A 24527-nucleotide genomic window follows, 5' to 3' on the forward strand; every position below is an offset into this window, starting at 1 on the left:
AAGCTTCCCAATAAAAAACAGGAAGTTGAAAATGGAGTAGAAGAAATCGGGGGAACTTTTCTGAAGGGGTGGGGATATTAGAACATTAGGAACTGAACAGTTAAATAATGAGATTGCCATGTGTTGAGGGCACATACAAATATAAACTTAAATTTTGAATATATTCCAATGTTCGGAAAGCATTTTTGGTGCAAAACTTAAGTTGTCTAGATTTCAAACATCCCACAAAGGTTTGGGACCAGGTGCAATATTGTCTATTTCCCAGTTCAATATTGCGGGAGCCCAGCTCATTATTGAGGGTGGGCCAGGGCCCGCTCAAAGAGACAAAATTCCACCCATGTTCTTTACTATAAACGACTCCTATCAAAAAGCTTAAAATCGGCGCGTTGCGTACCCATCGAATTCTGCCCCTCCCCCCCCCCCCTTACACAACTCACAAAATCCTGGCAACGTCCACGCGTTTTCCAACAATTTGAGACCTCCCGGAGCGTGGGGTTGGCAGGCTTTCAACGCTACAGTTGGTTGTGAAATTCTACAGCAACCGTAGACGGGGCCTCCTGACGTCAGCAGAATCAGCCAATCCCAGCTCTCCACATTGGCCTCGTCTGCATCTCGTGGCGAGGGGCTGAGGGGAGCATTCGGCGATCGGCTGAGGCAAGTGGATGTTCTCTCGTGTATTGTGGTTGAAATTTATATTTCAGTGGCTGCTTTGAAAGGCGATTTTTGTGCCGACAGTGATGTAGTCGGGTCCGAACGTTGCATAGTGGAGTGAAAACGTGCATCAAGTCTCTGAGACATACCTGGCGCACTTGCCGGATCACCGTTGTGGACTTTGCTGGAGTACCTACCTACTGGTATTTCAGGCGACTAGGGCCATCAGTACATAAGTATCAATTCATTGCATGTAGTCATTCATCGATGTGTGTCATGATAAGGTAGCAGGGTATATGTACATCATCCAAGTTATCGGCAGTTTTGATCGTAACATTTTTTTGAGACACATGGCCTGTGGGCCCCATCAAGCTTTCATATGACTTGTGGGGTGCTATAGGTGACTTGTGTATCTTTTTCGGATGGCCAGTCTTCATATTTGTGTTTTCTTTGTGATGTGAATATGAGACTGCTTAAATCATGCCTAAATATTAACAATGTATAATGTTCTTTAGCTGCTATAATTTTGTAAAGCTCTGGTTTGGTTTTGATAAAATGTAGCATATATATGTTAAGTGTTTAAATATTTTGCAACAGCTTGTAGCCCAGTGATCTGTTCAGGCAGTGTAATCCTTACACCAGTTGCTGGTGGTCACATTGCATGCATTCAATCCTAAATGCCATATAGGCATCAGCATCATTTGGTGCTGCTTTCAAAATTTTGTATTGTTAGTGGTTAAGATATGAATGAACTGTGATTTGGGAAAACTGGGTTTGCTGCTGATAAACACAATAGGTCTCACTTCCCTTGCCAAGCAAGTCAAAGGTTGTATACTCAGTTATAGCAAAGTGAGTTCTTTGTTTAATCTAATCACACAGTATATATACTTTGGTGATCAAGAGGCTGTTCATTTGGAAGCTCACTACAACTTCTATGAATTATTTGTTTGGCTGCTTACCACATGTTTGGCATATAACTACACTCACCAACCAGGAAGCAAGTATCCTTGCTATCCTGGTGCTTTGCACTGGTTGTCATTCTTCTCCCCCCATAAGCACAGCATAAATCTCCTGTCAGTTAAGGTCATGTAAAGTGAATGAAAAAAATCCAAGGATTAATATGTTAAATTAGCCACAATTGTACACTGCTGTACTGTTGCAGCTCTTTTAGTTATCTTTTAGTTATCTTAGTTATCTTCTAGAGACAGGTTATACAAACATAGACCATGTAATGGAGGATTTGTGGGAAATCAAGTTATGAGAAAGTCTTTGTTCATATTGGAGTTCCATGTGGATAAGAGGTATTTGTGTGTCACTGAGAGGGTGATTTGGCCATCTGACTACCTGTAAAAACTCGTCAGGGATACTGATTTATTTGTTTTGAAACAGCCCAGGTAGTACTTAACTTGCTTTTATGATATTTTATCAGGTTGGGTTTGTAAGCTTTTTATTTAATGAATGTCTAGCTGGACAAGTTAATGGATGAATTCTCAGCTGCTAGATTGGCTCTATCCTCCAAAGAGATCAGTCCTTTTCTCTTTATTCCAGCAGGAGTTGTGTATTAACATTTGGCTACCATCATCTTTTGGTCCAAATTTTTGACATTCATCTAGTACTGTGCTATTTTTGGTTTGGTAATGGTGTTAAGCCAGACACTTAATTGGATATTGGCAGTATTAGTTGTATTCTGCAGTTATTGCATAATGCATGCAAAGTGGTAGCTGATATGGTATCACAATGACCAGAGTTACCATCCTCTTGTGACGTCTGAGCCGAGCATAAGACGATTTGCTCCGCCAGCGACCTTGGGGTCCGCGCAAAATACGCTCGTGCGCAGCACTGCAAGGCGCTAAAGCGTGCTGTGAGTTGTTTGCGAAATGCCGCGGACACCGACTCGGCGCCGGGCATTTGATGTCCCTGCGCTATACTCCCAGTTTTAACCGCGGTGAAATCTGCGCATTTTGGTGCTGTAGCTCATCACTGACATTGACCATGTCTAATGTTGCTGATTGCTGCCATTGCTCTCGCGGGCGCGGGCTGTGGCAAGTTGATGACGCACTCCGTATGTGAATGGGAGTCTGCCACGATGGTGGTCTCTGCGGCATGCTCGGCTGTTGAGGTCACTAGGCCAAGTCTCGTCGGGTCGGCGCCTGTCCCACGGTGGCAGGCGCCATTCCCAGAACCACGTGCAGTCGGCGTCTGTGGGCTGGACGCTTATCGATTATCTTAAATGGTAGGTGCCTCGTGCGCCATGCGTGTTCGCCGGCTAATCCAACTTGGGTGGTTTCCTTATCGGGATGGAAATGTGATACGCACTGTGGGTGCAGATAGATCCATTATCCTGATTTGTTTTGCCCGTTGCCCCGTAATTGGAACCGATTGGTCCCATGGCCCCAGCAATGGCTTGGTCACTTCTCGTATTTTCATGCTGAGCTTGTGAGGGGGAGGGGTAGGGGAGAAGCCCCGTCAATTGAATACTTCTTCGCACTTTGACACCTGTGGAGCACAAGCTGATGCCACTTTTGCTTTCTCCCTCCAATTTCCGCACCTGTCCCGAGACGTGCGCAGAAAAGGCCGCGGGCCAAAACTAAGGAGTGGAAGGCATGCGACGCCGCTGAAGCTTTGGCGACCGAGGTTTGGCCGAGGCGCCGCCGCTGGCCGCCGCTCGGACGCCAGCTCGTCCGCTGGCCGCTGTCCGCTCACGACGCGCCGCCTCTGTCCTCTCCGACAGCGGGTGCCCGGCGGGTTGACTGAATCGTCGCGTGTGTGTGCGTGGGCGCGTGGCAACCGAGCGGGCCGGCGAGGCAGCCGCGGCCACCGACACCAGCCGCCATGGAGGACGGCCACACCAGGACCGTCCAGGAGGTGGAGCGTTTCTTCAACGTGGACGCCGAGCGCGGTCTGGGCGACGACCAGATCAAGCGCAACCAGGAGAAGTATGGACCGAACGGTACGTGCGCCTAGCGGCGGGCCGGAGGGAGCGCGCGCCGGCCATGCTGACGCCTGCGCCGTGAGTCTAGTGGGTTAGGCGCGTCATGCGTAAGCTACGATGGTAGCTTGTGAGCTATTAGCTGATAGGAATGCTGTTTGTAGGTGATTTTGACAGTGTCGTTTTTATTGAAATATGAATGTGGACCGCAGTCAACTTGTGTCGCTTACGTGCCTTTAGTACATAACGAACTTCAAGAATCTTGGCTGTTGAGGGGGTTTAAATTATGGGCTGGTCGTGTTGTGCCCTTCCATTTGCTTCAAGTTACCATGGAACTGGATTATTTTACATGTATTTGCTGTATCGCATCAGTCCGATTGAGCAATACTAACAAGTTGATCGTTTTCTTTTTGCAGAGCTACCGGCGGAAGAAGGTTAGTACACTTTTAATCTAATCGTTCGCTTCTTTCCGGGGCCGAATGCCATTATAACGTGGTGACTAGTGACGTAGCAAATCTGATCGTTAATGCCTGTCCCTGTGATGGCTGCAGAGCCACGTGGGGCTGCACCTTACAACACAACAACCCTCTTAAGTTGCCGTTTAATGCAAGCTTCACTTTCTAGCCCATGCTAATTCAAGGTTGGGATCATCGTTTCAAACCCTGCAGTGGGTGATGGCGTGCGGGCGTAGTCATTATCGTCGCCGCCATGCTCCGCCGGCGGTGACGATTGTGTCGGTAGGTTTGCGGCGTCATCGTGAGGTAGTGACGCGTCCGTCTTCTTCGCAGGGAAGTCACTTATGGAGCTGATCCTCGAGCAGTTTGACGACTTGCTCGTGAAGATCCTCTTGTTAGCCGCCATCATCTCATTTGTGAGTATTTGATCGCGTGCACATGAATCGCTGGGAAAGGCTGTCACTATCAGTAATTCCGCATGTATAATATTCAGGATTTGGTGTCCGGAGTGTGGTTGATGAGTCGAACCTCCCTATTTTGTTACGAGAATGCTTAATGCGGTCTGTTGAGGGCGGCGTTAAGGCCTGAAGGCTGGAAGGACTGCTGCGCTCGCGCTAATAACTTACATGCCACTTCGCTTAATGAAACGTCCTGTTACGATTTTTCTCGGAATTATTCTAAGTCAAGCTTTGTGTAATCTTAGCAATCTTAAACTTAACCCCAGCCAGACCAAACACGGCCCCGACCGCACCCGATCCGACCCGACCCGACCCGACCCGACCCGACCCGCGTCTGTGAAAATCCCGATCCCTGAGTGGTTGACCCCAGCCAGCGTGCGCACTCTTGGCGCATTATCTATTTATTTACGGGTCTTTTCGGCGCTGGGAAGCGGGCCAGGGCGTTATTTTTCGGCGCGCTGAGATGGGACCGCTTGGCAGCGTGGCCGGCTGGCGTTGTCCGTTGCTGGGCCGCCGCCTGCCGGCCGGCCCAGCTTCAGATTAGCTCGTCTGGCGGCGCGCCTGTTTGCTCTGCGGGTCCCGGGGCATTTATTAGTTGTGTTATGACCGTTGTCTGTATGTTCTAGCGTGGTCGTGGTCGTCGATCCACTAAATCAGCCGTGATCGGTGCGGTGGGGCGTCTGCGCTGGGTCTGGCTGGGTCTGGGCGCCGAGCTGGGTGATCCGTGATCCGTCTGTGGATCAGCACCTCGTGCTCCTCCGGCGCGAATGGCAGCTGGGCGTGGGCGATCGCCCGGGCTGTCGCCGTGCGCCGGTGCCCCGAGTGGCGCCGGGTGCTTGGCTGATGACGTCACGTTTGCCGCAGGTGTTAGCCATATTCGAAGAGCACGAGGACTCGACCGAAGCCATCACTGCCTTTGTGGAGCCGTTTGTAATCCTGCTGATCCTGATCGCCAACGCCATCGTCGGAGTATGGCAGGTAAGCGGTCGACACGGACGCCTTATGGCGGGGTGGGGGAGAGGGGAGGAGCTCTGTCACCACCTGCGCGTTCAGTTGGTGTCAGCGCTTTTGTCGTATGACGAATCCCCCATCAGGCGCGACGGGAAGCTCGTGGACACAGCTCCTTAGAGCATCAACATTTTTGAACCTGTCTGTAACCCAGGTTGACCCATGATAAGCTGTGAGAGGAGGGGCGTGACATTGCTGGCACGCATGGAATTTTTACCAGCACGGGTCGTGTTAAGCAGTCCGTCAACGTTCTGTCAATCAGTCGCGTGGGCCCGGGCGCCAGAACTGGCCGTCTCCGAGCTTTGTGGCGTCGTGCCGACCAGTCCGTTATTCACTCCAGTTCGGGGGTCAGGCGACGATGATCAGTTCTCTACGCTTGTTTGGTGCGTTAAGTAGCTGATCACCGGCATCCTGGCGGGTTTTTACACGGTCTACGGCGCCACTTCGTACGAACCAGTTCGGCTGCACTCATCGCGTCGTATAGTTTCACAAGGAGGAAAAACTGGTTGTTGGGCCCGTTGACCTCCATACGGTACGCTGGAACATGGTAGAGTATTTGCCAAACGCACGACACACTCAGTTGTCGCCTGTTATACTGTGCGACATCGGTCGTAGCTGGCGGTGGAGGGCGTGCTCCGCAATCACGGCAGGGAAGCCGCTGAGCGCCAGCACCCAACCGGCGGCGGCTGGCGGCCCAGCGCCGGCCACTGGGCCCCGGCCGGCCCCGCCGCTGCCGCTGCCGGCCGGCCAGCCCCGCTGCTAAGCGGCTTCGCGAGCCGCCAGCGAACCGACGTCTCGGCCGATTAGTGTCACCTTGCCGCGTCAGTGCCGCGGTGCGCGGTCTGTCACGGCGTGCGGACCCTGTCCGGACGGGGGAGAGTGCTGGCCCCGGCACACGCCGGTATTCCCGCTGCGGCGCGGCGTGGCATCCTCTTCGTTTGCCAGTGTCGCCATGGCGGAGTCCCATGGGCAATCACGGAGCCATCTGTGGCCTCGATAGTGCTTGGTACGTTTCCCGCGGTCCCTCCGTTTACTATCATCCGTTGATACGCCGCCGCCGCCATTGGCTCGAATGCGCCACTTCCCCTGGCGAGGCCCGGCGGGCCCACCTGTTCCGCGCGGAGCTCAGCTGGTGCCGCCTCGCGCCGCGCCGCCAGCGGAAGTCGGCACAAACGGCGCTCGGCTGGCTGACGCGCAGTCACCGTCGCCCGCCTCTGATTGACGTCACGACTGATGACGTCACCGCGGCCGGCGGCAGACCGGACGGCCTCGCGCGGCCGCGCCGGCCGGACGTGGTCGCCGCCGATTGGCGCACGTGCGCGTGTGACGCGCCGCGATGACGGGGCGCCTGACGCCATGGACACGTGGCCGCCGCCGGCGGGACACGTGTGGCTCTCGTGTTTGCCGAGGGTGGCGCGGCGCGCCCGCGACACGTACGCGGCGGCTGGTCGATGTACGCCGACGGCCGGGCACCGGGTCATCGGCGACACCGGCGGGACACGTATGTCTCCTGCGATAGTAGCCGGTGCGCCCGCTGCACGCGCCCGCCTGACGGCCGGTGTTCGCTCGGCGGGCCGGCGCGGCGGTCCTGGATATCCGCGGTACCGGCGACCGTTCCAGCTGGCCCGGCCGCCGCGCGAATACTTGGCAGCGCTGGCAGTGCCGGCTTAGTCACGGCCCTGTGGAAAGGTCGCGTACGTGTACTGCCGCACCGGCGGCTGGGGCAGCATGCGGTTGAGCGGCCAGCGCCAGGGCGTTCGCCCGCGCAGCCTGCGGCGACGGCTCGGCTATTTCCGGGGTCGGTCCGCGGCCCCTCCGCGAGCCGTTCCGTATCGAAGCCCAGCCCGACCCGATAAGAGGCCGCGATTAGACGCGTGGTACGCGAGCGGCAACGCGCGAGGCATCACGGAGGCACGCCGCGTCGCGGGGAAGCGGTGCCGCTGCTGGGGTGCCGGCGGACCCTGACCTCGGCCCCGCACCGTCGCGGCGGCGGTCGGCTCACACGGCGCCTTGAATTGCGGTTACGTCACGGTAACCGCGCTCTGATGCGGCTGGTGAGCCGCGCGGACCGCTCACCGCAGCAGACATCGGGCTGAGGTTAGACCGACGGCAGGCGCGGCGCCTCCAGCCGGCGGCACGCGGCCGCGCGCACAGCTCAACGGCGAACCACGTCTGCAAGCGGCTGGGTATAGCTGTGTGTTGGTGCTTGGGCACAGTAATTTACCGCCTTTCGGGCGAATGAAACCTGTCGCGGCAGGTGTCTGCCGAGCGGGAACTCACAACGCAAATTAGGTTGGGTACTACCGGCGGCGAAATGAAGCGTTGGCCTGTTTTCGCATCGCCTTGTGATAAGGCTAAGGTCAGACCTGTCCAATTTCGTGGCCGATTTGTCGGGATTGCTCATTTCTAGCCGTGAGTCTGGACTCTGGAAAGATCCATAAACCAGACCAAACCATCTCAGATTGCCCTTGGAGGGGCACGGCGGCATCAGCTTCGGAGCTGCAGCACAGCCGAAGCCGGGCTAGAGCCGGGTCCGCTAACCAGTATTCTGTCGTCAATGGCACGCTCACGACTGGGCGCGATTGCGTCATGCCGGTGCTGCCTCTCGGCGTAACAACTGGGCCGGCCCCCGGCGTCACTCTGGCCGGGGGCGGTTGGAAGCGAGGTCGCCCACGGCGCCGACCTGGCTCGTCCGCTGACGACACAGCGCTGGTATTCTGCCGCACTTGACGGTGGTCCCGGCGGACGAGTCGTCATTTGACCCGCGTCGGCCGCGCTGACCTTAGGGCTAGCTTGCTGCAGCTGAGCGTCACCGTCTTGGCGAGGCGGGGCCGTCTGTGATCTGCGGCCCGGCGTTTCCGCGCACACTCCAACGGTGTTGAGGTCGTGTCATTACCGGCTCTCAGGCTAGGGTTACCGCCGGTGGTCGTCATAAAACAGCGAGTTTATTGGTTCGTTTTCTAGCTGTGTGGGTCAAGGACAGCGCCCGATCTCGTGGTCCAAACGGCACTGAGACTGCCGAAAAGTTCCCGATTCAATCACTAGCACAGGATTCAGAGTGGAAAATCGCCGTCGAATCGCAGTTCAGTGCAGCAGGGAACACCTGCTGCTGGTACTGAGAGAAGGCTGCCTGCGGCCCACCAGTACAGTTTGCAGACTTTACGTTCGCGTTACTTGCCTTTTAGTCGTTGAGATCAGACACTGCTACATGCGCGCCAGAAACTAAGATAGCTTCATTGGAGCTGATGGATACGAGCAGTCAGCGGTAATGGCGAAAAGCATTTCGCAGTGAAACTTCACCGGCGAGATCTTGCTTAGCGGCTTTCTTCGCTGCTGGTTAGGCCTTCACGTGCTCTAGAGTGCAAATACTACAGCAATTCAGCGCTGATTATTCCACGTAACCGACTATGGCCGCTAGACATGAAAGGTGATGACAAGAGTATGGCGTACGACGACGTGACATGGATATGACATTAAGTGATTCGGGAACGTCTTACCAGCCGGTAGAACCGACGGAGAGCTTTGCGGAAGATGTCAAGCGTTGTAACAGAACAGCTGTGACTCCTCGTCGGACGACTGATGCGCGCAGCCACCAATGAATGGTCCGTTTTCTGGAAGCTCTCAACGTGGTGTAAAGGCGCGATGCTCAGTTGCGTTCAACCGTAACACCCGACTGGACTGCTCCCAGGATGAAGGTACCGCCAGCAGCCAGCTTCTCAAAGCAAAACTTCGACCTTAGCTGCCACGACCCAAGCCTTCGCATTCCCTGACCTTTCTGACCATGTCATGACCTTCCTCGCCTCGCCGCGACCTTCGCTGCGGATCGGGATGCATTTGTTTGAATTGGTGGCCATGCATCAGCACTGTGTAGGCGTCCGGACTCACTGATAGCCTTCCCCACGGATTTATGTGGAAGACCTGTGATGGTATATCACCGCCAACGTAAGTATTTGGTATGATGAAATAGAAGCGGATGTTTGTATTGATGGTGGGCTGCGCCCAGGCGGGCACTGCCGCCAGATGCAGGTGCGCCTTGACCGAGCGGGCCCGGAAGCATAGATGGAAGATCGCTGGGCTTAAAAGTGAATCACGGCCGTGCTCACATTGGTCGCCGTACTTGTTGCGCCGTTTGGGACCGAACTCCGCTGACGCTCCATCCTCACACCCGGCTGCGGTCTGAGAGGGCGCCGTATGCTCGGCACACGCATCCCTAACACTCGGAGCGGAGCCCTGCGGAGTCCTCTGGACCCCGTAGCCACCTGTTGATGTCCATTACCGGCGGGAGCTGGCAATGAGCATGCCACGAATATGTGCAGCTGTCCCGGCGCCCGGTGCTGCTGGCCGCGCGCTGGCCGGCAGGGGTGCTGGCCCGGTGCTGCTGGCCGCGCTACCGGCCGGCAAGGACGCTGGCCCGATGCTGCTGGCTGCGTCGGTGGCCGGCAGGGACGCTGGTCCGGGGCTGCTGGCCGCGCCGCTGGCCGGGAGGGACGCTGGTCCGGGGCTGCTGGCCGCGCCGCTGGCCGGGAGGGACGCCGGTCCGATGCTGCTGGCTGCGTCGGTGGCCGGCAGGGACGCTGGTCCGGGGCTGCTGGCCGCGCCGCTGGCCGGCGGGGACGCCGGCCCGGTGCTGCTGGCTGCGTCGCTGGCCGGCAGGGACGCTGGTCCGGTGCTGCTGGCCGCGCCGCTGGCCGGCGGGGACGCTGGCCCGGTGCTGCTGGCCGCGCTACCGGCCGGCCGGCCGCCGAGAATGCAGCTTAGCGGCTGTTGTCGGCCGCTATTTTTACCGGCGCCGCGATTGACAGTGGCGCGCGGCCCGGCGGCGCCGACCGCCGGCGCGGCCGCCGCCCCATTGGCCGTCGAAGCGGCGGCTGGCCAACAGCGGCGACGCGCGCGACACACGCGCCGCCAGATTCTGTTACGGCCGCCTTATAAGGGTGCGCCGCTGGCCGGCCGGCCGTGAGAACGTGTCGTCGGCGGCGACCGAGGCGCGCCGGCGTCGGTCCGGCCAGCGGCTATCGCCGGATAGGCTGACGCGCCGACGCCTGCTTGCAAATAGGATGTGGGCGGCTGCTCCCCCCCCCCCCCCCCCCACTCCTCCCTGGACGCACGGCACGCGTCAACAAACACCGAATGGTGGGGCCACGCCCCGCCGTAGATCGATGTGCGGCGATTGTGGCGAACTGTGCGGTTTGGCGGGGCGCCGTCCCGTCCGTGTGCTTTACACACACACAAGGGAGCGGCGCCGCTGGGGCGCTTTTGGTCCGGTCGGTCGGCCGCGCTGTGCTGGCTGTGCTGGCTGGGCCACAGAGCCGGCTGGTGCTGGGCAGGCTGACGCACTCAACCGGGCTGAGCGGTGCGGCCATCTGCCGGGCCCTGGCATCCGATAGGATTAGGTGGCTGAAGGCCGGCATTAGGCGCTATGTAGAAAAAAGCCAGCCGCGAGCGTCACGTCCGTTTCAGTGCCGTATTTCCTGTCTCCCATGTGCAATTCATTGCGTATTCGTGGCCGGGCAGCAGCGCTCGTTCACAATCGGCGCGTGAGTCGTTATCGGGCGGACAATGGCCTCCATTATGCGGCCGTACCCCATGACCGGGCCTGACCAATGCCGGGCGTGACGTCCGCTGGTGAGCCGGCAGCCGGCGGTGATCTCCCGCCCGCGGCGCGGCGGAGCCGCAGAACGGGTTTGTCGCCGCGGACGCCGCCGCCGCCGCAGCCGCAGCCGCTGCCGTGTCCGAGTCGGCTCCGCGCCACGGAGCCGTCGCCAGGCCGTCTCCAGGGCATGTGACGTGTCGGTGTGACGTGGTCTTGACCGGACCGGAACGTGACGGACGGACGAGCGGACCGGGGGATGCGGTGCGGGGGACCGGGCGGGCCGGGACGCCGGGCGGACGGACAGTGCAGGCAGTACTGGGCCGGGGAGTGCCGTGCGAACGGACCGGGGGGGGGGGGGGGGGGGTGCCGGGCGGATGGGCAGTACGGGCCGTTTCGGACGGGTGGTCCGGGCAGTACCGGACAGACGGACCGGGAAGGCGCCGTGCCGCCGCCTCCGGGCCGTGCCAGCACACGCGTGATGCAGCGCCCGATCGGCGCCGGTCGCCGCCGGTCGGCGCGTGATCAGGAATCGGCGGGAGCTGTGCGAGCGGCACGATCGGGCGGCGGTGGCGGCGGCGGCGGCCGACATCTGTGCGTTACGCCAAACAGCCGTCCGCCAGCGTTATGCCAACAGCTTCGCCGCTGCACCTGTGTATATACAGCGGTGTTTTATATACTCCGAACTCTGTTTTTAGTAACGGGCGTGCTGCGGAAAGCTTGTTCTTTTCACGCACGTCTTTTTGTCATCGTAGATTTTTTGCGTTGGTTTCTGAGAATGACGGATATAATGCTCAAGCACTTCCATTGCATCACCTGTGATCCTGCCTTGGTACCGTGTATACCCGTCGATTCGCTTTTTGAAGGACATTGGAAAATACCGCAGCATCCAGCAAACGCACTTGAAATCCTGATCCCGGGAGCTAAGGGCTCGTGAGAGTTTTGCTTGAGATGGTTACCTGTTTCGGTGAGCTAGGGTTAAAGGAGTCATGGCTGTTCGAACATTCGCTTTAGCTTATATAATAATGGGTGGACTGGGGAGCCAGCCGTTGCTGATTCCTGTTTTCAACAAGGCGGCAGGGCTCGAACAGCGGGCCATTCGCACGGATTGCGTGTTTTCGCCGATGCTCGTGACGGTTCCTCGTGGCCTCCACCGCCTCCTGCGTCTCCTGCCCTCTGCTGCCCCCCCGTGTCTCGGCATCTGTTCCTGTCCTTTTGTGTCGTGCCTGTGGATGTCTCACTTGTTCGCTTGCGTCCTGAGTTTACGTGTTCCACCGTATTCGCGCCCACCCCCGCTCATTTATATCACAGCTGACTGTGCGCAGCGCCTTCCCGTGCGTCCGCGTTTGACCCCCCCCCCCCCCCCTTTGACCGCTGTCCCTCTGACCGCCGTCCCCCTTGACCGGTTCCCCCTCTGACCACTGCCGCCCTGACCGTTGCCCCTCCCCCCCCCGACCGCTGCCCCTTAAAGCGCTGCCCTCTGACCGGTGCTTTTCTGCCCCTTTGACCGCCGCCCCTCTGACGTGTCGCCGGCCCGTCCCCAGGAGCGGAACGCCGAGAGTGCGATCGAGGCGCTGAAGGAGTACGAGCCCGAGATGGGCAAGGTGGTGCGCTCGAACAAGGCCGGCGTGCAGATGATCCGTGCCCGTGAGATTGTACCCGGCGACATCATCGAGATCTCCGGTACGACACCGGCTGCGGCGGGGCACGCGGCGCGGCGCCGTCACGGCGCGCCGCGACGCTCGTTGGGTGCATCGGTCGAGTGGGAGTCTGTGAATGAAGATGGGTCGTTTGGGATGAAAGCGATTGCCTTTTCTTGTGACCTGCTTCCGCTGTCATATAGCTTGCTATCGGTGTTGATCATGTCTTTCCATGCGACGCGCAGTTGCTGCAGTGTGACGTACGTTGATGCTGCTCGTGCTCCGTCGACCTGTTGCGACGTGGGCTTCCATGTGGCTTCTACTGAACCCCACGGATCCACCTAACGGGCGCAACAAAACGGATCTCACTGGCGTGGCGCTGAAGTGGCTCGGACCCTCGGAGGCCCTCTGACGGCATGGCTGTCGCTCTCCAGTGCCACGCCGACCCTCGCTTTACCCCGTGTGGGCACACAGCGACGTCCTGACGTCCGTGCGTCACCTTGACCCCGCGGAGAGCCGGCGGTGACGTCACGCTGACCGCTGGCTGACCCGGTGTTGGCAGTGGGCGACAAGATTCCGGCTGACCTTCGTCTGATGAAGATCTTCTCCACCACGCTGCGCATCGACCAGTCGATCCTCACCGGCGAGTCGGTGTCGGTGATCAAGCACACTGACCCCGTGCCGGACCCGCGCGCCGTCAACCAGGTCAGTGGCGCCCCTGCCGTGCTCCCCACCCCTCCGCTGACCCTCACCACACCGCCGTGAGGCGGCGCGCGCCCAAACCTTCGTGGAATGGAGTGACCCCTGGCGTGTGTGGCTGAAGTGCTCTTGATACAACTTTGCCCAGGTGTTTTAAGGTGTTTGAATTGATGTGATGGCTGATTTGCTAAAAGGCATGGATGTGAAGTAGATCCGGTGTGCCCTCGATTTGCATGACACTGGCGGCCTGTAAGCCGCTGAAGTGATCCGGCGGGTGTACAGTTTGGGGCTGTCTTGTGCTTACGTCCTGGTTCTCTCCTCTACATGCAGTCGGTGATGTTGTATCTGGCGCGCTGTGGAGTTGTCAAGGCCAAACTGGAGATCATAGGAGTGGCCCAGGCAATTTGCTAGCAGCGATTCAATGTTAAAAACGGGCTTGCATCATTTTAATCCCCAGATGTCCCGGATATCTCGGTGTTTCCTTCGCATGTGGTTGCAGGGTGAAAGGTTTTTCGACATCACGCATCTCGTGCTTGGTTCGGGTGTCCGGAGAATGGGTGCAGTAGCTTCGTTTGTGGGCCGCATCTCTGCCACTGCTTCAAGAAGAGGGCTGCTGGGCTGTCCGCAAGGCATTGTGCATGTTAGGGCATGAGTCACGGAAGTAAGGCAAAACAGCGGCGGTAAACGGACGCTGGAGAGTAGCTAAAGGCGTGCTGGACATAAGCTGAATGGGTCATGCTCCAACATTTCCAGCCGGACGTTATCCCGATATGACGCTTGGCGTAAACGGATACCCGGGACCGGGTTCCAGATTGTCCTGACCCCGGCCTTCCCCAGCCTACCGCCAGCCGTCCGGGCGTCTGTACGCTGCGGGGTGCGTGGTGTCGGCCTGACCTGAGCCCTTATGACTAACCGCCGCCCGCGCCGGGGTGGGCGCCGGCGGTGCGCACGGAGTGCCCAACGGCCGCCCTGAGCGGGCCGACCCCTCTGCCGGCCTGCTGCTCAGTGAGCCGGACGGGTCGCCACTGACCGGCCCCGTCTAACCCGAATCTCTCTCTCTCCCCGCCTGACAAGCGTGACTCCGGGGACACGGCCAACTCGGAGAGTAAGGCCAAGGCCATCATCCAGGTAAATCGCCGCGCCGACCGTGGGCGCGGCGCCGCCGCCCCTCATTTTGTATCGCTCGCTCGCTCTGTCTCTCACGCGCACCTAGCACACGCCGCCACCGCCGTTGCCGGGTGATCTAGCGCTTGGAGCGGGGGCCGGGCAGGTTCAGCCTCCGGTGGCCGCCTCCGTCCAGCTGATGACGCCAGCAGACGCCTCCGCTAACTGCCTGGACGGCGCCGTAACCTGCCGCAGCCGGCCGCCAGCCGGGCTGCGTCAACGGCCGCCGGCTGGCCGCGCCTCGCCGCTGCTTGTGCCGGACGTGCTGGGCTGGGCGGCGCGCTGACGGGCTGGTCGGTCGGACGGTCCGCGGCGGTGCCGCTCCCGTCCGCTAGCGTAGACGCTTCTCGGTGGCTGCGTCGCCGGCTGCGTGTCTGCCCGTCTCTGTGTGTTTGTGCCGCCTGCTCGTGTGTCCTGCCGTGTTTGTTCACAGCTGTTAGCGCGCCGTGCCGCGTACTCATCACCGCGCTGTGCACAGAGTGTGCTGCCGCCTGCCGCTGGCCGATCGCCGCTGTGTGGTTGCCTGTGCCCCGGCCGCTCGTCCCGCCTCACCTCGTGCTGACGCGCCGCCGTCCGCCGCCGCCGCCAGGACAAGAAGAACATCCTGTTCTCGGGCACGAACGTGTCGGCCGGCAAGGCGCGCGGCATCGTGATCGGCACCGGCCTGAACACGGCCATCGGCCAGATCCGCACCCAGATGGCCGAGACGGAGGAGATCAAGACGCCGCTGCAGCAGAAGCTGGACGAGTTCGGAGAGCAGCTGTCAAAGGTGCGAGCCCGCAGCGGCGAACCGGTGTCTGGACGGAAAGAGTTCCCTGAGAAAGAGAAGATTAGCTGAATTTGATAGGGCTTTGTAACATCGTGTGATGGACACATTATCGGCTTCATGCAATTCTGCAACCCCGATATGTGTGTGTTTGCTGACCATTATTTATGTTAACATCTTCGCTGGTGGCTATTTCATCTTCAACCCTCCTATGAAGGTGAGCGCACGTTCCGCACCTGCTGAAATTACCTGCGTCGCTGGAAGCGTCTTGGCGCCAACTCTTACGCGCCACCGGAGCCCCAGAGTGTGCGACATGGAGTGACCGGGCGCCCTCCGCCGCAGGTGATCTCGATCATCTGCGTGGCCGTGTGGGCCATCAACATCGGCCACTTCAACGACCCGGCGCACGGCGGCTCCTGGATCAAGGGCGCCATCTACTACTTCAAGATCGCCGTGGCGCTGGCCGTGGCCGCCATCCCCGAGGGCCTGCCGGCCGTCATCACCACGTGCCTGGCGCTGGGCACGCGCCGCATGGCCAAGAAGAACGCCATCGTGCGCTCGCTGCCGTCGGTGGAGACGCTGGGCTGCACGTCCGTCATCTGCTCGGACAAGACGGGCACGCTCACCACCAACCAGATGTCCGTGTCGCGCATGTGCGTGTTCGCCACCGAGTCGAGCGTGCTCGAGTTCGACGTGACCGGCTCCACGTACGAGCCCGTCGGAGACATCTTCATGGGTGAGCGCGGCGCACGGGCCGGAGAGAGGGAGGCGCGTTTGGCACGGGACGGCGCCGCTGCTACGGCACGGCACGGGGCGGCGTTGGGATCGCCGGCGCGGCAGATTGTGCGCTGAGTTGCCCGTGTAGCTCCCGCTCGGTCGTCTATTTGGGTTTCGTGGGGTCGTATGTGTGCGTTTTGTAGGGTGTTTGTTTGGGTGTCGTGCCATGTATATTGCGTTTTCAGATGTTTGTATTTTCGTGTATCACGCACGGTGAGCGGCGCGGCTCGCCAGCGTGTGACGCGACTGACGCTACCGTCCTGTCGTCTGGCAGGCGGCGCCAAGGCCAAGGTGGCCGAGTACGAGGTACTGCAGGAGCTCGCCACCATCTGCGCCATGTGCAACGACTCGTCGATCGACTACAACGAGTTCAAACACTGCTTCGAGAAGGTGGGCGAGGCCACCGAGACGGCGCTGGTCGTGCTGGCCGAGAAGATCAACCCGTACGGCCTCTCCAAGACGGGCCTGAGCCGGCGCGAGGCCGCCATCGTCGTCAAGCACGACATGGAGTCCAAGTGGAAGAAGGTGAGCGCCGCCCCCGGGCTGGGCTACTGTGGCAGCGGCCGGCTCCGTACCGCGATCGGAGGCGGGCTGGCGGTGTTGGCAGGCTGTTCACAGCGTGGCGTGGCCGAGTGTCATCGAAGCGATGTCCTGCTGTGTACCGGCTGTCGCACCATGCTGATGTCACCGCTCACCACCGCCGTCTCCCGCGCAGGAATTCACGCTGGAGTTCTCGCGCGACCGCAAGTCCATGTCCTGCTACTGCACCTCGCTCAAGCCCACCCGGCTGGGCAGCGGCGCCAAGATGTTCTGCAAGGGCGCGCCCGAGGGCGTCATCGACCGTTGCACACACGTGCGCATCGGCACCACCAAGGTGCCGCTGACGGCGGCCATGAAGAACAAGATCTTGGACCGGACGCGCGAGTACGGCGTCGGCCGCGACACGCTGCGCTGTCTGGCGCTGGCCACCATCGACACGCCCATGAAGCCGGAGGACATGAACCTGGTCGACGCCACCAAGTTCGCCTCGTACGAGGTGGGTAGAGCGGAGTGGACCGGCTGCGGCCTCTGTGAGCTATGAACCCTGGTCTGGTGTCGGTGGCTCGCTCCGGGTAATTTTAGTGTGCTGTACGTGTTCGGACCATGCTGGGCGGAGCGCGTTTCCCGGTCTGTGTGTCGTTTCCGTTGCAGGTAGGGGATTCTCGGTCAGGAACTGGCAGACCCAAACCCCACATTCATGCACTGGCAGGGCTAGCCTCCGTCCCATGCCCAGCGTACGTCGGTCCGCGGACGCTGACCACCCCCCCCCCCCCCCCTCCCCGCCTCGCCGCAGGTCAACATGACGTTCGTCGGCGTCGTTGGCATGCTGGACCCGCCGCGCAAAGAGGTGGCCGGCGCCATCCGGCGCTGCCGCAAGGCCGGCATCCGCGTCATCGTCATCACCGGCGACAACAAGGGCACGGCGGAGGCCATCTGCCGGCGCATCGGCGTGTTCGCCGAGGATGAGGACACCACCGGCTTGTCGTACTCGGGCCGCGAGTTTGACGACCTCTCTGTGGAGGAGCAGAGCGCCGCCTGCGCGCGCGCGCGCCTCTTCTCGCGCGTCGAGCCGTTCCACAAGTCGAAGATCGTCGAGTACCTGCAGGGCATGGACGAGATCTCTGCGATGACGGGCGACGGTGTGAACGACGCGCCGGCGCTGAAGAAGGCCGAGATCGGCATCGCCATGGGCTCGGGCACGGCCGTGGCCAAGTCGGCCTCGGAGATGGTGCTGGCCGACGACAACTTCTCGTCGATCGTGGCTGCCGTCGAGGAGGGTCGCGCCATCTACAACAACATGAAGCAGTTCATCCGCTACCTCATCTCATCCAACATCGGCGAGGTCGTGAGGTGAGCAACGGTGGCGCCGGCCAGAGGGGACTGGGGGAGCGTATCGTCTGCGCCGCTGGAGCCGCTCGAGGGGTTGGAGTAACTGGATGTGTGTCGCTAGGCGCAGACGTTCGGGCGGGATTCTCGGCGCATGTGGCTGGTTGGGGAAGCCGTTAGCGTCTGGGAGGCACCTGTGTTACGACAGTTTTGGGCCTTGTTGGCTTGTTGTGGGCCTGTAAAACTAAGATTATTGCGTTTCTTCACGACTGAAATGGACGCCGTCGACGTTGTTTTCTCTCGACGTGCGTGCACGTCAGCTTTGTGTGTGACTGCGAGCGCGTCCGTCGTTGAATATCCGTGTAACGTGCCGTGCCCTGTTTGCAGCATCTTCCTGACGGCGGCGCTGGGCGCTCCCGAGGCTCTGATCCCCGTCCAGCTGCTCTGGGTCAACCTGGTGACGGACGGCTTCCCGGCCACGGCGCTCGGCTTCAACCCTCCCGACCTGGACATCATGGACAAGCCGCCGCGCTCCTCCAAGGAGACGCTCATCACGCGCTGGCTGTTCTTCCGCTACATGTGCGTCGGCAGCTACGTGGGCGCGGCGACGGTGGGCGCCGCCGCCTGGTGGTACATGCTGTCGCCGTCCGGCCCCCACCTCAGCTACTACCAGCTGACGCACCATCTGCAGGTACGGCGGCGGGCGTGACCCGCCGGGCACTGGGCACCGCTGTCAGAGGCGCCGCTGTGCACTGCGACAGCAGCGTGGCAATTATATGAGGCTGCGTTTGTTTGCTGTTGTTTACTGTGGGATGCTTCTGATGAGTGATGGCATGACATGTTCAGTGTCAGAGAGTGGTGTTATGCTCTGTAGATGAACGTGTGTGACAAACAGCTAACCTGTTCTGATCAATGTGCATGATTTGCAAAGGTGACCCCGGGCTTACACCGGGACTTTTCGCTTGAATCGACTGCAACGGACAATCCAACCCTTTGGAGGCGTCCGCCTGGCGCATGTACCACCATGCAGCGTCACTTAGCCGGCGTCGTGGCTGCGCGGCGGGTGAACTGACGCGGGACCGGCCTTGTCGCCAGTGCCTGGGCGGCGGCGACGAGTTCCACGGCATCGACTGCGCCGTCTTCAACGACCCGCACCCCATGACCATGGCGCTCTCCGTGCTGGTCACCATCGAGATGCTGAACGCGCTGAACTCGGTGTCGGAGAACCAGTCGCTGCTGGTGATGCCGCCCTGGCAGAACTTCTGGCTCATCGCCGCCATCTTCCTGTCCATGTCGCTGCACTTCATGATCCTCTACGTGGACATCTTGTCGGTGAGTGGGCCGCCGCTGCCGCAGCCGCCACGTGGGGCGCGTACGGTGTGCGGTCGCGGGTGCTGAGACTGGGCGCGCGCACGAGTTGGGTCAGGGTTCAGACTTGTGAGACGCGTGGTAGAACACCAACTAGGCACGAGCCGTTGACGTAGCATATGCTGGGGGAGCCGTCCTTTATTATACCGGGGGGCACTGGTTGAACAAGGATATTAAGTAGTCATCGATATATGCTACGATGATATTCCATTACCGCACTACTCTATGCGGCATTTTATGACAATACCGCAGTGGAGTATCTTGGTACATCCCTGTGATTGCTTGATAGCTGCGTTTCGCCAGCACTTTCTGGTACATTAAGTCAATAATTCCGATAATAAATTATTAGAACAAGTAATACCCCAAAAATCAGCACAAGCCATATCAAATTCGATTCCATTGGCGAACCGGTGCTGCTTCGTCCGTGTACCCGCAAGGCGTCGCCTGTCACCTGCCTGGTGGTTGGCCTGATGCATCCCCCGCTTTGGAGCCGGGCGTGTGGAGAAGTAGGACCAGGCCGGGACACTAGAAGACTGACTGCAAACTGCAGTGTATACGACGCGGTGCTCCATCTCACGAGCCGGTGTCCCTTTCCAGACCATCTTCCAGATCTGCCCACTCAGTTTGGAGGAGTGGATCGCCGTGCTGAAGATCTCGCTGCCCGTTCTGTTTATGGACGAAACGCTGAAGATGGTCGCTCGCAAATACGCTGACGGTAATAACACGATTCCCTCCGTGGTGGCTATACTCGTGGTGTGGGTAGCCTACGGTTATTACTTTTACGTTTCTACGTTTGTCTAGTGGAGACCGTGCTCTGTGATGCGGGGTGCCTAGGAAATCATTGGGGGGCGGGACAGGGTGGGGCGGGATGGGGCGGGCAGGGCGGGGACTGACCGGGTGGAACCAGCCGGCCGGCGGGGACAGCGCGCGTGCGGTCGAGGTACGTGCGAGCGTGAGCGTGTGTGCTGTAGTTGCCGTGTGGCTGCCCTCTGTAGAGGCATGTGCCGCCGCCGGCCCGCGTGCCTCTCGTCTTTTAAATATCCAACGTACTGTACAGATAATACGATGTACATTATTCATAGCTAGTGATGCGCAGGCGGCGGGCAGTGGTGGCGCCCGCCGGCGCGGGCCGCCGGCCTCCCCCACTAACGCTAACCGCCCGCCCGGCTCGCCACTGACATTCCCTCGGCAGCCCTGTGTTCTGGCGCTGCCAACCGCGCCGCCGCCCTTTTATACCGCGCGCACGACTGCGCAAGCCTGTTTTTATGCGTTGCTGTGGGTCGGTTGCCCAAATTGTCGGCCGCCGGCGCCGGCGTGCGCTGCCGTGTACTGGACGGTGGCCGCCGGGCCGGCGCGGGGCGGACGGGCGGGCGGGCGGCTCGCCGTGTGATCATCTCTGGACCGGTGCGCGTGAATGCAGTGCATCGATCGCCTGCTGCACGTGGCACGCGTATCGTCATCTCTGTGTCGTTACTGTTTTCACCGCCGGCCGTAATAAAGACCGTTGGTACAAGGCGCGCCGTGTTTGATGCCCCTGCCCTCTACTAACCGTAAACGCCCGCCTGAGACGCGGAGACGGCTCCGCAGTAAAGACTAACCACTAACCGTCCGGAGCTGCCGGCGCCGCCGCCAGCTTCGGTCTCGTCTGGAGCAGGTGAGAGGCGCGACGAGGCGGGGGACAGACGGCTGCCACGAGGGCGGCCGGTGAGTGGCAGACGGTGTAGGGGTCGGCGCTGGGTCCCGCCTCCTTTCGAGCCAGCCGAAATGGCCGGAGGTGCGGTGCTGCCAACTGGCCTCGATGCATGGTCGTGATGGGGCCTTCATCCCAGCTCTCCCATCCGGTGGTCACAACTGCGAAGTCTCTGCGGACGTTGAAGACGGCATCCCATTTAGAGTACGGCATGGACGCTGCCATCTGAGCGACCTGCTACCTCGGCTTCTCAAGCCCGCCCGTAGCTCAGCCCCTGCCATGGCGCCCGATTATTTTTGGCTTCTTTGATCATTGCTCGCTGCCGTTCCCCACTTTCCACTCCTCGTCACGCTGCGGTATCACACGCGGTTATCAACTGAGATCGGTTTGAGCTGGCACGTAGGCTAAAACCGGCCTCGATGTGGGCGACGACCGGCGAAGCGGGCATGCATGCTCAAGCTTCTCGGAAATCTAATATTGGTCTTCTGATCACTGCTGATTTCATCTGTATGCAGCAGAGCTGCAATTTGTATTGAACAGATTCTGATGATTTCCGAAATCGCAAATGGACAGGTTTGATCCGGTCGGGAGCCGAGCGGATTTGTCGAGGTTGTATCGTAGGTACTGACTGGATGATCTCGCTTGTATGTCGGCTTTTAATCCAAGCATAAGCTTCGTTGTAAGATTCGACATGTTCCATAACCCATCCAAAATTTCCGAAATTTCTCCTGCTGGTGATGGCCTCAGGAAAACATTTTTCTGTGTGGGGAGGGAGGGGGGTTGCCTTTGCAGAGGGCAAGGTTTGATGGAATTAGCGGAGATCGGTTTCCAGTCAAGAAATGAGTTACTGCGCGTACATCAGTGTGGATGGAGAAGAGGAGTCGAGAAGAAGGGTGGGTGGCAGGCTGCAACGTTGGCAGCGCGAGCTGATCACGTTAAAGCAAAGCCTGCCGACCGCTTCGGCAGCCCCAAGCGCTCGGACGTGAAAACTGGCGACGGACGTGGCGCAGTCGCGCGCGCTTGGTTACTTTACAAAAGCTGACCGCGTCTCATTTGTGTCATATCACCATAGATTCATTGCAAGTAAATGTGCGGCACAGCGCGGGCCAGAACACCTCTGGCAAAGCGTCACTATGATACAATGGCATCGCCTAGCCATCAGCCCGGGCCATGCCCAGCCAGCGGGTCGTGTAGAGCAGGAAGCCGGCAGGAAAGCCTCGCAGCCACCCGGCCAAGGCCACCAAGCACATGTAGAGTGCAGCCCTGTATATTTATGTTGCTTTTGTGGCGATCGCTTGCGTTTGAGCTATGATCTACCGCCACCTGACTGACGTGCACCTTCTCTCTCCGCACTGCTTCTCCGTTGATCGCTGGCTATGCTGCAGTGCTGGGATGCTAAGCAAGGTGAGATGTAGGTTTGCTTTTTAGCCTGGCTTCGACTCTTCCCTCCTTCCGGCTGCTCTAGCCGTTCGCAATGATGCTCCTGCTGCCCGCGTGCTTTCGAGACGTGCGGCGTCTCGACGCAGCCGCGGCTCAGGGATGATCGTTCGCTCAGCACTGGGTTGTGATGATCACGGAAATACCGCGCGAGTCACGAAAGCCGATCCGGCCTGTGAGGATTCCATCTGAATCTCTGAATTATGCCAGCGTTATTGTTTTGCAGCAGTGCGTGCCGCGCTAAATCAATCCCTATAATGCGTTGCTGTCGTGGTGAAGGAGGCGCCGTGTTCACGCGGGGCGCCGTTTTTTCAGTCCCCGTGCAGAACGAGTCCCGTGAATGGTAAACCTCGACCGCCGCTCCCATCAACTGGTGGTCGTCCAGCGAGACGTCCCGCGGCTGCTGCCAGCCGCCTGGGATAGCGAGTGAAAGGGAGCGAAACAGAGGGAAGAGAGAGAGAGAGAGCGAGAGCGAGAGAGTGGGTCGGACAGACCAGGCACCCGCAAGGTCTGACGACGAACAGACCCCTTCCGCGGTACGGAGCCGCACGCGTGCGTCAGATGGCGCTAGAGTCTGCGCGATAGGTGGTGTCACCGGCACCAAGCTTCGCCCAGCGGGGCCCAGATGTCGCCGTCGTCGCGTCCGCCGCCGCCCGTGAGTCCTGTACATACGCCACACTGGCGCGCGTGTAAATACGGTTGTTATCCTGTAGATGGGTCTTCGTGTCTAGTCATGTGAGTACAACCCGGTTCTGTTGTCTCCGAAATATGCTCAAACCTGGCCGACGTATTCCCCGCGGGACGGGGGGAGGGGAGGGGGCGGCCGCGGGGCACGAGGGGACCGGGTGGCGGAGGGGCGGCGCGGGCCGCAGGCCCGCCGCCTCCGGGAGGTGGGGCCTGCTGCCTTCGCCCCCCGACGGTGGCCCGCCCGCCCCCGCGGTCCGCCGTCGTAGGCAGTTAAAATGAACCGATGTATAACACGTTATAATTTGGGAGTTTTAATAGAATTTATGATTTTATACGCATCGCGCTGTTGGGAATAGAAACGAAAATGTGGGGAATGCTGCGTTTTTATGTGCGTGGTTTGGAGCCGAGCCGGAATAAGGTAAGAAGGCATTCAATGACACTGCCATCCTCGTCATCGTTGTTTGCAGAACGGCAGCTATTCAAAGACGGTTCAAAACAACATCGGCCTTGAAACAGGGGCCGCAATATATTTACTCGCTGAAGTTGCAAGTGGCAAGCGACGGATCAGTGGCATGTGAGCATTTTTGGTGGCATTATAACCAACCATAACTCGAGAGTTTTCGAGCTCTGCTGCGAGGCTGTCCCGCGGAACGTGAGTCATCTCGTTATTGCATCTCACTGCGGAAGTGATGACGTCACCACGGGTTGTCCCGACGATAACAGTGGATGTCCTGGCGCCAGATATCCCGAAGATGATCAAAGGTTCTTAGTGTGGCCCAATAAACATCCAGCTGCCAGAGGCCCGCGAACTGCAATATTCCGATTAATGCATTTGCGATGCATCTTCCGCTTGTGCTCAAGGGCTCGTCTGATGAAGTGGCTTGGCGAAAGGAGACTCAGCTCCATCTGCCAATTCCTGCCAGCTTTGCAAATACGTGCCAAGGTTAGGGGCTGGATAACATCCAATTCTGGTTTGCGGCTCCACGAATTCAGCTGGTGGAGATCGCGTCTTCACAAGGCTCCGTAGCCATGGGTTCTTCTTGGCCCCGCTCGTTCGACCTCTGCGTGGGCCGCGTTGTGGAGGCGTTGGCGGGCCGCGAAGGCAGATTTGTCCGAAGTTTTGCCCCACTGCTCCTGATCGAAACCGGCCAGCGCTACCCAGAACCGAACACCCACTGGTTCCCACTGGTTTAACTGGTTCTGAGTGAACGGGAACATCTCCGGGCGGAAAAGCATTTTGCGCGGTCTGTCTGGACGTGCTAAAATCATGAAGCCGTGGGGCAGCCGGGCGAGAGCCCACAGGGAGTGCTTGTGATGGGGAATGATTTTCGTATATTTTTAA

The 24527-nt window shown here is 59.6% G+C and overlaps 1 protein-coding gene across 5 annotated transcripts; it reads left to right on the forward strand.

Moving 5' to 3' along the window:
- Positions 1–597: 597 nt before the first annotated feature.
- LOC119111816 (calcium-transporting ATPase sarcoplasmic/endoplasmic reticulum type-like) lies at positions 598–23794 on the forward strand. Of its 5 annotated transcripts, XM_037235640.1 has the most exons (18): positions 598–654; positions 3383–3601; positions 3997–4014; positions 4369–4451; positions 5358–5471; positions 12636–12774; positions 13294–13436; positions 14505–14558; positions 15184–15363; positions 15703–16096; positions 16412–16662; positions 16853–17173; positions 17471–18027; positions 18391–18694; positions 19099–19335; positions 19969–20086; positions 22447–22465; positions 22814–23794. In XM_037235640.1, the coding sequence occupies exons 2-17, from the start codon at positions 3484–3486 to the stop codon at positions 22458–22460; spliced, it is 3045 nt and encodes a 1014-aa protein (XP_037091535.1). In that variant the 5' UTR covers positions 598–654; positions 3383–3483; the 3' UTR covers positions 22461–22465; positions 22814–23794. The 5 variants fall into 5 exon arrangements, with proteins under 5 accessions (XP_037091535.1, XP_037091534.1, XP_037091531.1 ...); XM_037235639.1 differs by lacking the exon at positions 22447–22465; XM_037235636.1 differs by lacking the exons at positions 22447–22465; positions 22814–23794 and having other exon boundaries at positions 19969–20218.
- The last annotated feature ends 733 nt before the right edge of the window (positions 23795–24527 follow it).

This window comes from Pollicipes pollicipes, unplaced genomic scaffold, assembly GCF_011947565.3.
Source record: "Pollicipes pollicipes isolate AB1234 unplaced genomic scaffold, Ppol_2.1 Scaffold_7261;HRSCAF=8764_pilon_pilon_pilon, whole genome shotgun sequence".
Taxonomy (NCBI): Eukaryota; Metazoa; Arthropoda; class Thecostraca; order Pollicipedomorpha; family Pollicipedidae; genus Pollicipes; species Pollicipes pollicipes.

Excerpts from the sequence above, each read along its gene's own strand:
- LOC119111816 (XM_037235636.1), top strand. The coding sequence starts at position 3,484 with ATGGAGGACGGCCACACCAGGACCGTCCAGGAGGTGGAGCGTTTCTTC. Across the intron at positions 18,028-18,390 it reads AACATCGGCGAGGTCGTGAG|CATCTTCCTGACGGCGGCGC; the intron begins GTGAGCAACGGT and ends CCCTGTTTGCAG. Across the intron at positions 18,695-19,098 it reads AGCTGACGCACCATCTGCAG|TGCCTGGGCGGCGGCGACGA; the intron begins GTACGGCGGCGG and ends CCTTGTCGCCAG.